This window comes from Aulostomus chinensis, chromosome 9 (genome assembly GCF_037954235.1).
Source record: "Aulostomus chinensis isolate RoL2024-O1b breed Wild chromosome 9, RoL_Achi_v1.0, whole genome shotgun sequence".
Lineage (NCBI taxonomy): Eukaryota > Metazoa > Chordata > Actinopteri > Syngnathiformes > Aulostomidae > Aulostomus > Aulostomus chinensis.
Genome location: NC_141328.1, coordinates 12,360,159 through 12,372,222, shown reverse-complemented (window position 1 = coordinate 12,372,222; position 12,064 = coordinate 12,360,159). Strand labels below are relative to the sequence as shown.

Genomic DNA, 12,064 nt, shown 5'->3' with positions numbered 1-12,064 from the left:
TAGAGGCTCTTTAAAGCTTCATGACTAACATGGTTCTCTTTTGTTTCACAGCTGTTTTGAAGATGATGAACCACCATGTGCTGAAGAAATTGAATATTGCAGTGAGTGTCCTGTACTCAAAGGCTCTGACCTTGATTCAGATGTCAACAAGAACATGGATAAAGAGGAGGATGATGGACATGGGAGACAAGTGGCTGACAGCACAGAAGCAACTATGAGAAAAGAAACTCAGTCTGTGGTGTGAGCATCAGCTCCAGACACAACTAGAGTTAAAGGAATACTATTAATGCAGAAATTCAGATGAAGATTAAAAGATCTCTTAGTTTCTTTCAACTTCACAGTCAGAGATTAAACAGCGCTACCACATCAAGCTAAACTCCTCCCAGATGAAACACAGTTGACAGGTTGTGAATGCTGGTGTCAGAGAACACTGACAGATGAAAACTACGCTGGTGCATAAAATGTTGGAAATAGCTTTCACATTTAGCATCACCAAAAGTGAAAGACTCCTTTTGTTTGAATTTTGATGTGCTTGTCCATGGCAACAAAGTGTCACTGCTATTTTTTTTACTTATTTTTTCCTAAATATAACCAGTCAGCAGCCACATTAAGAAAACATGTTTTGAAATCACTATCCTTGTATTTGTCTTTGTCAGAGACTAAAAATGAAGTAGACTTGTATTGGTGTTAAACTCCATTCTATCATGTGTGTGGCAGTTGTAACCTTTTATCTTCAGACTACAGATCAAACCCTGGGATGTGGACTTATTTCAGTCTTAAGGAAGTAGAATACTATCTTAGGTGTCAGGGTTGTTAACTTCTTTAATGTGTTAGCTGGAGGATAAAGAGAGGTTATTAGGTATGGACAATAGATGTGGGCAGAAATGATACAACAGGGAATTTTAAAGACTCAGAAATGTACCTTATGAATAAAAATACCTTTATTGTTGCACAAACTTGTTGTTATACTCCATGAAAAAAAAAATCTTAGTACAAATACTTAGCTTGCAGCACAACAACCTCTACTCCCATGCATGTACTTTAACCACAACACAAAAACTTCTACTGTAGCTCGGCCAGTGCATTTGTGTGTGAAAGATATGTTAATATGTTGTTCCTGATTTTTAGATTTTTTTTGCAGTGTCATGTAAGATCCCCTCTTCTTCTGTGTGGCTATGAAGTGTAATTTCAGAGCAGTAAAATTCTGAACCAAGGAATCTTTTATTGTGTATAGTGCTGATGCCACATTTACAAGCCCCAATGGGAAATATTAGATGACTTTGCAAAGAAATTATCATTGTCACTTTTTTTGAAGTGACTAGTCTGATCAGCTAGTCATTCCAACTTCCAGTGCACTATTCAGTTGAAAATAATAGCAAACTCCATAAATCTCCTGAACATATAGAGGGAAAAATCCCTCAGAATTAGGACACAAAATGAAAACAAAATAAATGCTTGTATAGAATCATTCCCTGACTGAGGACAACTGACCAGATCTTACTCAGACTAACTATGTTTGTGTTTGTGAAATGTTCTATGTTGGTTGAGTTTGTGTTTGTGTGTGTTAACGAGTGCTAAAAGTCTGTGAAGTGACTGAGCTATACTCTGGAGTGTGGCAAGAGCAAAGAGAGAGAAATGCTGTGTGAGAGTTATTAAATTCCACATTATATAAAGCTTGATGGGTTCTGTTGATTCTCTAGCAGTAATTAACACTTGTAATGCCCATTAGTTACACACACAGTGTAATCCCCAAATTTTCCTACTTTAAAAATGATGAGCTTCACCGTTGAATGAGCGTGTTGTAATTCTTATCTTCTCCAGCAGTGTGCATTCACCACAGACTAGCGCTATGGTTCCTTTATTGTTTTTTTTGTTTTTTTTTTCTTGCACGGTCTTTTCCTCTCCTGCAACGATGCCATTGGGTTCAGGAGAGAGAGCAGTTAATGTTAATGACTAAAAAGTTGTTAAAAACTTCACTTTGTTCTGAGTATTTAATCCAAGAGGGTATTTGGGACCAGAGAAGGTTTTCAGGTTGCCAGATTTCACCGTGTTTATTGTGTTCAGAGAAAACTCCGGTAGTAGTTGTCATCAGCGCTTAGCATGCTATACTAGTAGCTGCCAACCGTGGCAAATTTCTCACTCATTTCGTCGTCTTCGTCCTCCGTCGCGGGGGCAGCAGCCTCAGCAAGGAAGCCCAGACTATCCTCTCCCCAGCCACTTCCACCAGCTCTTCCGGGGGAATCCTGAGGCGTTCCCAGGCCAGCCAAGAGATATAATCCCTCCAGCTTGTCCTGGGTCGGCCTCAGGGCCTCCTCCCGGTCAGACATACCTGGAACACCTCCTGAGGGAGGCGTCCAGGAGGCATTCTCACCAGATGCCTGAACCACCTCAACTGACTTCTCTCTGACATGGAGGAGCAGCGGCTCTACTCTGAGCACCTTGCGAATGACTGAGCTTCTCACCTTATCTCCAAGGGAGAGCCCAGCCACCCTGCGGAGGAAACTCATTTCAGCTGCTTGTATTCATTCATTTCGTAGGAAAAAAAAAATCTGTTAAGCATTGTCATGCTCCTGAGTCCCTGTTTAAAACCAACCGGAGATTGATCAATGTACAAGTGTGAGTTGAAGATGTGTTAAATAGTATTTTTGGGAAAGGTTGAGAGACAGTAATCTGATTACTTTCTTAAACATTATTGAAATGCGATTTATTCCTAAATTGTGTATGCAATGCTGGAGAAAAGCTAAAAAAAACCAAAAAAAAACAGTGAAATTAATTCATACACAAATCATTTTTGTGTGTTGGCTGTTAAAAACAATTTTATAGCATATGGTACATTGTCATTTTCAATATTTCATGTTAAATAATTTACTGGTTAAAAGGACAATAAATACTATACAGTTGATGTAGAAATATGTAGAAAAATAGGTAAAAAGATAAATAACAGATATGAAACTGTTGTTCTATGCAGGTTGATTTTATTTTGGATGTCTGAATTGATCAATGGTGAGCCAGAGCCCGAACCGAGGAACGTGAAGTGGAACACCAGCTTAAATACCTGGAGGGTGTGACGTCAGCGGCAGCTTCATGGTGCATCTGGAGAGAAATTATGTCGATCACATCGTACAGATAAGAAACCAAATCACACTACCCGGGTAGATGGACTAATACACTCACACACTGAATACCGACAAACTTTAAACACTTGTGCCAACTCAACCAGGTCAAGAGATTAATTCAGAGATGAGACAATTAATCCAGCTGTAGAAAGGACTTTTGGCTTGTGAGGCCTAACACCCCTTTCTGGAGCCTGCATTTGAGTGGCCACGTGTTCCTTTAAACAGGGGGCTCAATCTGGCCACTGACCCCCCCAAAACTCGTGCCTCGCTTGACCGGAAGTTCGCGTGCCGCACTGCTATTGGCTGAGAGCCAATACCAGCCCCCAGGAAGTGACATTATCTGCCTCACCACCTAAAACTTCAGTGCAAAGAAGGTTCGCCAGTGGGTAGGGGAGGCTTGGGAGGGTGGACAGATGTAGTAGGGCAGACGGTTGGGGGTAGGGAACAGCCGGGCATGGAGGGTCGGGAGAACAGGAGTGGAGGGCTGGGGTGTCAGTGTAGGGAGAAGGGGTGGGTGGCTAGTGAGCAGGTTGTAGCGTTCGTGGCAGCAGCTATTACCTCCACTATGGAGGTTTCCTCAAAGACCGAGAAGATTAAAATCATAGTGAGACAAGCTGGATGCCTGTTAGGGATGGAGGAAGTAAGTTTTGAGAAGGTCATGGCCAGGATAGTTGAAGGGAATAGATCGGGGGCAGGGAAGGGTGGACACACTTGAGTATGGTGTGAACGCGAGGAGCTTGTTAGCAAATGGTCAGGAGTTCATGGTCTACTTAGAGGGAATAGGGGTGCAACCAGATGTGGTGTGTGTTCAGGAAACATGGCTTAAGCCTGGGTTAGATTTTGTGGTGCAGGGATATGTAATGGTGAGGCGAGATAGGATAGGAGGTGGGGAGGAGGGAGTGCTACGCTGGTTAAGAGGGGTATGTCATTTAGGGAGCTAGATAGAGGGGTAGAACAGGAGTACATATTGGTGGAGGTTTGGGAGGGGGGAAAGGTGTTGTCATAGTTAATTACTATAACCCCTGTGTCAGGTTAGTGGTAGAAAAATTAGTTAGTATCCAGAGGGAGGGGAGGCAGAGGGTAGTGTGGTGCGCAGATTTTAATGCTCATAGTGTAGTGTGGGGTGGAGGGCATACAGATGGTAATGGGAGGACGGTAGAGGAATTAATGGAGGTTAGGGCACTAGTATGTTTGAATGATGGTAGGGGGACAAGGATAGATATCAGGACAGGGAATGACTCAGCTTTAGATCTAACACTGGTGTCAAGCGGCTTGGCAGGGGTAAGCAGATGGGAGGTGCTGAATGGGTCGACTGTAGGGAGTGATCATTATCCCGTGGTGTGTGCAGTGGGTGAGAAGGTGCAAGTAGTGTCAGGTGAGGGGGTGGAGAGGTGGGTGTTTGGAAAAGCTGATTGGGGGGTGTTTCAGGAAGTGGTGGAGGAGAAGGTGGCTGAGCTAGATATGGAGGGGAGTGTAGATGAGGTAAATGATAGGCTGACATCAGCAATAATTGTAGGCGCAACTGAGAGTATACCGAGGAGTAGCGGGAGGGGAGGCAGGAAGATGGTACCGTGGTAGACAGAGGAGTAGTCAGGCAGTGAGGGCAAGGAATAGGGCATTTAGGCAGTTGAAGAGGAGTCATAACATGAATAGTCTCGTGAGTTATAAGAGGGCACAAGCATAGGGAGGACAACCCCGGTGGGAGATGTTGTGCGCTGAAGAGCGAATTGGTCAAAAATAATTATAATCAATAATTATGAATATAATTATCCATTATTAAATAAATTACTAATTAATATTAAATATTAATTATTCCGGGCATCACCCTGATGAGTTCAGGGAAACTATAATACCACCAAATTTGTAACAGTTATCAGTCTTGAACAGAGTTTATCTACTAAACAGTCAATATTCTGTAACATTAACTACCTAGGGACAGCTCTGATGTGTATGTAATGTGTGATGTGTATGTTGGAGGATGAGATTCGAGCACTGGCTATTGCTTAGACACGTGACCACAAGTTCGTACACAAAAGACACTACGACTTCTCTCATATAATAAAAATATATTTATTAACAGTGCATCCATCAATCAGCAACACGTTGGTATAAGGGTTATCTAAACGAAAGACACGTGATAATATGTGTTTGTGCGTGTAAACGTGTGAGTGACGGAGTGAAGAAGGGGAGGGGGAGTCTGGTTGCCTAACAACCAGTTAGCGTCACAGCAGGGCTAACAGCTAGGCTAGTTAGCTGAGGCTAGCTAGCCGCTAGTTGGCACCATGCAGGTAGAACTTACGGAATGTTAATAACTAAGCGGAGCGCTTAGCGAGAGAGAGACAGAGAGAGAGACAGAGAAAGGAAGGAAAGAACAAAGGTGAACCCAAAAATGTGTGTGTTAACACACTTGTGCAGTATTAATAACCGGTAACACCTTCTTGAGATGTCACGTTATTAATAACTAACGTCAATAAATAACGTATAATGCTATGTAATTTCTGCTAATTACAGGACTTCTGTCACATAAACAGAGCATTCATAGACATTATACCACACACTAAGCTATTTCTCTGCCCAGAAAATGCCTAGTTAAAGGAATCCTTACTTGACCCGGTGGAGCGGTAAGGTATTCGGTTTCCGTGTTCCGGAGCGAGGTTCGGCTCAACTCGGAGGGCAGCAGAGCAGCAGCGGAGTTACTGGTGGGAAGGATGAAGAAGATGTTGAGCTTTCTTTCACCAGGGACCAGTTCACGCGGATTGTGTGGCTCGACGGTGGCTTCTCTGGACGCTGTGACAGGAGGGAGAGAGTTGTCCTTGTGGAGTCTCTGTCGTCGCTGCACTGCACTCGAGGTCCGAGGTGGAGAACCGGAGGGTTGAATCTTCTGAAGACGTTAAAAACCACCCAAGGGAAGAAAACCACTGAGAGAAGAAAATCACAGAGAGAGCGAAAATCACAGAGAGAGAGAATCTTCTTCACGCTGAAGTTTATATGTGGAGGCCGATGATGTCACTTCCTGTGGGATGATACTGGCTCTCAGCCAATAGCATTTTGACAGGTTCTTGGATGTGGTCAGTGACCAGGTTCTCAGAGGGGGGTCAGTGGCCAGAGTAATTTCGCCTTTTACGATCCTTTGTTCAAGAACATGTGGTCACTTGAATTCAGGCTTTGAAAAGGGGTGTTAGGCCTCACAGGCCGAAAGCCTTTCTTCAGCAGGACTAATTGTCACATCTCTGAATTAATTTCTTGGTCTGGTTGAGCTGGCACAACAGAGAGGTATCGGGAATGATTAGGAAAATGGGAGGGGATAGGAGGGAGTGGGACAACCCAGTGATGACAGCAGGGGGGCAGATAGCAGTGACAGATAGGGAAAAGGTGGAGATGATGGCGGGGGCATTTGCGAGGATACATAGTGAGGATAACTTGACAGAAGAGGAGAGGAGGGGGAGGGGGGCTACTTTGGGCAAGCAGGGGGTGTTGGACAGGAGGGAAGATACAGGTGGGATTATGGATGATAGGTTCACGATGGCAGAGTTGGTGAGGACTATAGGTAGGGCTAAGCACACGGCTCCAGGGGCAGATCGGGTGCGGTATGTTATGTTGAAGCACTTGGGTGAAGGAACACTGGAGGCACTGCTGGGGCTGTACAATAGGGTCTGGGAGGAGGGCAGGATACCAAGGGTGTGGAAAGAGGCAGTGGTGATTCCGGTTAGTGTAATGAGTGGACGTCAGTCACCTCCAGCTGCTCATCAAGAATGTCCGTTTATTTGCCGTTAATCAATACAGACGTTAGAGTACTGGTCGCTCTAAGACAGGCTATGCTGCCACCTAGTGGCTGGTGGCGCTAAGCATATCATTACATCTCTCTTCTTATAACATGAAGAAATGAAACTGAGAACAAGTTCAACATGGCAAACTTACAACAACTTTTGCTTAATGAAATTTAGTACTAATGCTGTAAAGAAAGAGCATCATTACTTGCAACAAGTTACAAACAAATTCTGTGTACATTCATGTCCATGAGAGAAAGACACTTGTGAGTGAGTTAAGTAGTGTATAGTAGTAGTATGAGTGCGTGTGTGCGTGTGCGTGTGCGTGTGCATGTGTATACAACTGTTCATAAGTCCATTCTTATTTTGGGCTTCCGATATCTGACTGGGTAACGTCTTTCTTTTGGGCCTGCTGCAGTCTGGATGGGGGTGTCCTCCTCTGGCCCCTCTGAGGACACAGAAGTGCCCGTTGCAGTCAGTGCTGGTCTCTCAGTAGACGCAGCAGTGCCCACCGCATTCTGGACAGGGATTTCCTCTTCTGGTCTCTCTGTAGTAGCGGCAGGTTCCTCATGAGTCCGGATCAGCGCCCGTCTATTACGCCTGTATAGACGTCCATCTGCTTCAACCACGTATGACCGTGGCTCAAGGGTTGTTCTTATTACTTTTGCTGGCCTCCATTGTTTACCTTCTCTCACCCTCACGGCGTCTCCTGGTTTAAGGGCTGGCAGCGTGTGTGATCCTTTGTCATAGTCGTGTTTGTTTCTGTCTTGGTTTGCCTTGAGCCTGTCCCTCACCCATTCTATCGTTTCTGGCATCAGCAGCTTTCTTGCTGTGGGCAGTCTTGTTCTCGTTCTGCGGCCCATGAGTAGTTGTGCTGGTGAGGGAAGGCCATCCATAGGTGTATTCCGATAATCAAGTAGAGCGAGGTAGGGGTCAGTCTTGCCTGCTTTAGCTTTTCGCAGCAGTGTCTTTGCGATGTGCACAGCTTTCTCTGCTTTTCCATTAGACTGTGCGTATGTGGGAGATGAGGTAATGTGTTTGAAGCCATAGTCCGTACTGAATTGCTTGAATTCTGCAGAGGAGTACTGGCTCGCATTGTCTGAACGTACCTCCTATGGAATGCCCAGTCTTGAAAAGTGTTGTTTGCAGATGTTGATGACTGACTGGCTTTTTGTAGAAGTTAGTTTGTTGACCTCAAAGAAGCTGGAGTAGTAGTCCACCAGGATCAAGTACTGTTTTCCTTCCAATTCAAAAATATCTGTGGCTATCTTCTGCCATGGTCTGTCTGGTATGTCATGACCAATCATTGGCTCTTTGCAATTTCGCCTTCTGCATGTGTTTCATATGGAACATTTGGACACTACGTCAGCTATCTTGGCTGACATTCCCGGCCAAAACATGACGTCCCTCGCCAATCTCTTGGTTTTTTTTCTATGCCTTGATGGCTGGCGTGTAGTTTCTTCAACATGTTCTTCCTCAGAGTGTCTGGGATAACTACTCTGTTACCTTTGAATATTAGTCCATCCTCCACAGTGATGTCGCTCCTGTAATCCCAGTACGGTCTGACCTCATGTGGAATTGCTGACTTTTCGTCCGGCCAGCCCTGGAGGATGATTTTTTTCAGCACTGTGAGGATCTGGTCCTTTGCTGTCTCCGTACAGATTTTGTTCAGTCTAGCAGGTGCTATGGGTAAACAAATAACTGCACAGATTTGCACCTCATCCTTTTCGCTTTCATCTGTTTTCTTCACGTAGTTCCTGCTCAGTGCGTCTGCCACATGTAGTGCCTTTCCCCTCTTGTATTTGACTGTCATGTTGTATTTCTGTAAATTGAGGAGCATTTTCTGGAGTCTCAGGGGGGTCTCTGTCAAAGGCTTTTTCATGATACTTTCCAAAGGCTTGTGGTCTGTTTCAACTTCGAACGGCCGTCCGAAGAGATACTGGTAGAATTTGTCACAGCTGAACACGATGGCAGCTAGCTCCTTTTCTATTTGAGCATATCGTTTTTGAGTGTCCGTAAACGCTTTTGATGTATATGCTATGGGGCGCTCATCCTGGAACAGTACTGCTCCAACTCCACAACTGGAGGCATCCACGCTCAGGGTCACAGGCTGCGATGGGTCATAAAAGTTCAGCACGGGGGCTTCAGTGACCATTTTTTGTAGGCTCTCAAAGCTCTTATCCTGCTCCTCCATCCAGCTCCATTCCGTTGTCTTTTCCATTAGGATCCGTAGTGGGGCAGTGACAGTGGACAGCTGTGTTAGAAATTTTCCCAGGTACGTTACCATTCCCAAATATTGCTGTAGTTCTGTCTTGTTAGTGGGTTTTTTTTCATTTTTGTGACCGCTTCCACTTTTTTTGGATCTGGGTTTAATCCATCGGCTGTCAGGACATGTCCCATGTAGTTGACTTTCTGTGATCTGAATGTGCATTTTTGTGCATTCAGTCTTATGTGTTTCTCTCTCACTCTGTCCAACACTCTTTTGAGTCTCTGATCATGCTGATCTTCGTCCTTTCCCCACACAAGGATGTCATCCACAATCACTTCCACTCCTTCTATGTCCTCGAACATCTCCGTCATGAGTCTCTGGAATATTTCTCCAGCTGTGTTGATTCCGAAAGGCAGCCTTTTGTATGCATATCTTCCGAAAGGTGTATTGAATGTGCAAAGCTCTGAACTTTTCCTGTCCAATTTCACCTGCCAGTAACCACATTGTGCATCCAGTGTGCTGAAGACTTTGGCTCCTGGCATTCGAGTCATGACTTCTTCAATGGTCTTCATGGGGTAGTGTTCCCTCTCGATGACATCATTTAAATCTTTAGGGTCCATGCATATTCTGATTTTTTTGTTTTTCTGGTATCCATATAGTTACCATGCTGCTGACCCATGCCCTTGGTTCTGTAACTTTTTCAATGACATTGAGCTTTTCCATTCTTCTCAGCTCTGCTTTCACCTTTTCTCTGAGTGCCACAGGAACTTTTCGTGGAGGATGAACAACTGGCTGCGCATCCTCCCTGATCTTAATGTGTTGTTCTCCCTCAATGCATCCCAGTTCATCAAACACATCAGCATATTTTTCCTCTATAGTTTGCTTCAGATTCAGATTCAGATAACTTTATTTATCCCCGAGGGGCAATTAAAGATCACAACTCAAAGCCTGATACAACTATCACAAGCCGTCACAATTATTACAGATTGAAAGTAATAATGGTACACTTCAGAAATTTAACAACAGCACATATACATTTGTTGTGTATGTACGCTAAACTTGAGCAGTCCGTTGACCCAATGGAGGCAAGTGAGAGTGAGGCGTCGCAGCAAGAGCCGCGCCAACCAAGCCCGGATGGGGCAGGCTGCATCCAACAGGCGCTGCCACCCCAAGGGAGGTGGAGAGGGCAGAGGCGGGGGTCAGGAACACACGGGGGAGGGGGAGATAGTACGTGCCATTTGCGTCACCAAGGCAGAAGGAGTTCTCCTGGAGGATAAACAGTGGGCAGATGACCTTCAGTAGCCGATAAGGTTGCTGTGTTTAGGTTAGGGCAGAGGAGCACACATTCCAATCCGTCTTCTCTTTCAGTCCAATCCAAATTGTAAGTTAAAAATTTTCTGGTCTTCAACATCCTTCTCCTCTTCGCAAAGAGGCCAACTGCTCCGAGATGGTTTCCATCCTGCGTTTCAGTTCAAGAGTCTGTTGTTTCAGTTCAAGAGTCTGTTGTTGCCCCGCTTTGCCAGCCTCAATAATTGCGTTGTAAATGACGGTCAGTTGTGGAGGTCTAGATCTGGTGGCAGCCGTCGTCTTGCCAATTTTGCGGTATGTGAGGGCACCTCCACGTCCGAGGAGGAGAAGCCCCACAACCATGAACCCAAATAAGTAGAGGTCCTCGATGTCCTCCACGCAGAGAGGCGTCAAGCACGCGGTACGCCATCTCCCCCAGGAATCGAGAACGTAGCCCGCAGGGTCGGTTCCATGCGGACAGGCAGGTTCCTCCGGTCCTGATTTCCTTGTCGAAAATATGGTGTCAATAGCGTTGAGAGACCAGCTGATCAATTCCATGATTAGTTTTTAGGTAGAGAGCTCACAGCTGCGTTGGATAGGAGTTGAGACAAAGAATGATAGTCAGACAGAAAAGAAGAGGAGGAGAGAAGAGGAGTGCGACTGCTCTCGCCAAGTCCCAGGTCAGGTTAGGTAGGTAGGTTCACCTCACCTATTTGTTTTATGAGGCCTAGGCTTACACTGCTTTTTCGTCCTAGCACTGGTTGCACCTTCTTGTCAACGACTTGGAAGTTTATGTCATAGTATTTTCCTTTGTATTCAGACAACAGTCTGCATTTGCCCTTTGGCTTCAAGCAATGTCCTGCATATGTCACCAGTTTAGCTTTTGACTTTTCTAATTCATTACAAATTTCCCTGTGAATGTACTCTGGGATTACATTGCATTGGGCACCTGTATCTATTTTAAATCTTACATTACGGCCGTTGATGTTTAACTTCACTTCCCAGTCTTCTTTATCATTTGCTTTCACCATGTCAATATAGACTTCTGTTTCTGACTCTGACTGTTCTTCCATCATGTGTACTGGCTTCGTTGTTGAATGAGTCTTGGACATTCATTTGGTGGAGAAGTGGTTCATTTTTCCACATTTTCTGCACTTTTCACCATATACTGGACATTTCCCCTTCTGGTGGTCTTTGCCACAGTATTTGCAATCTTGCACCTTGTTTTCCATGCGGGCTGTTATTTTAGAGTGTTCTGGGCGTTCTTTTTTTAATGCATCGATTGTGCATGCATTCAGGCTGTGTATTTTTCAGTTGACCCATTTGGATGCGACTTGCTTCTGCAGCACAGCATATTGACACTGCTTTGGTTAAGTCTAAATCGATGGTTCTCATCAATTTAGCCCTTACTTGGTCATCTCTTATCCCCATGACAATTCTGTCTTTTATTAAACTGTCACGCAGATCCCCAAATTCGCATGATTTGGCTTTTGACTTCAAGTCCATGACAAATTGGTCAATGTTCTCATCAGTAGCCTGTACACGCATGTTAAATACGTGTCTTTCAAAAGTCACGTTTCTCTGGGGAGTAAAATGTGCATCAAATTTCTCAAATCGGGTCATTAGCTTTGTTTTATCTTCTCCATCCCTGAATACAAACGTGTTGTATATTTCCAAAGCCTCCT

General features: G+C 44.7%; 1 protein-coding gene across 3 annotated transcripts in view; it reads left to right on the top strand.

The window, feature by feature from the left end:
- Positions 1 to 3,080, top strand: part of agbl1 (AGBL carboxypeptidase 1) — a 219,300-nt gene extending 216,220 nt beyond the window's left edge. For 2 of the 3 annotated variants that reach the window (XM_086213833.1, XM_086213832.1), the window contains one exon: positions 52 to 1,343. In XM_086213833.1, coding sequence (XP_086069959.1) covers positions 52 to 244 — 193 coding nt within the window. In that variant the 3' untranslated portion in view covers positions 245 to 1,343. Of the gene's footprint in view, positions 1 to 51; positions 1,344 to 2,968 lie in introns of those variants that run through there. The other variant, XM_086213834.1, reaches the window with a different exon arrangement.
- Positions 3,081 to 12,064: the final 8,984 nt, after the last annotated feature.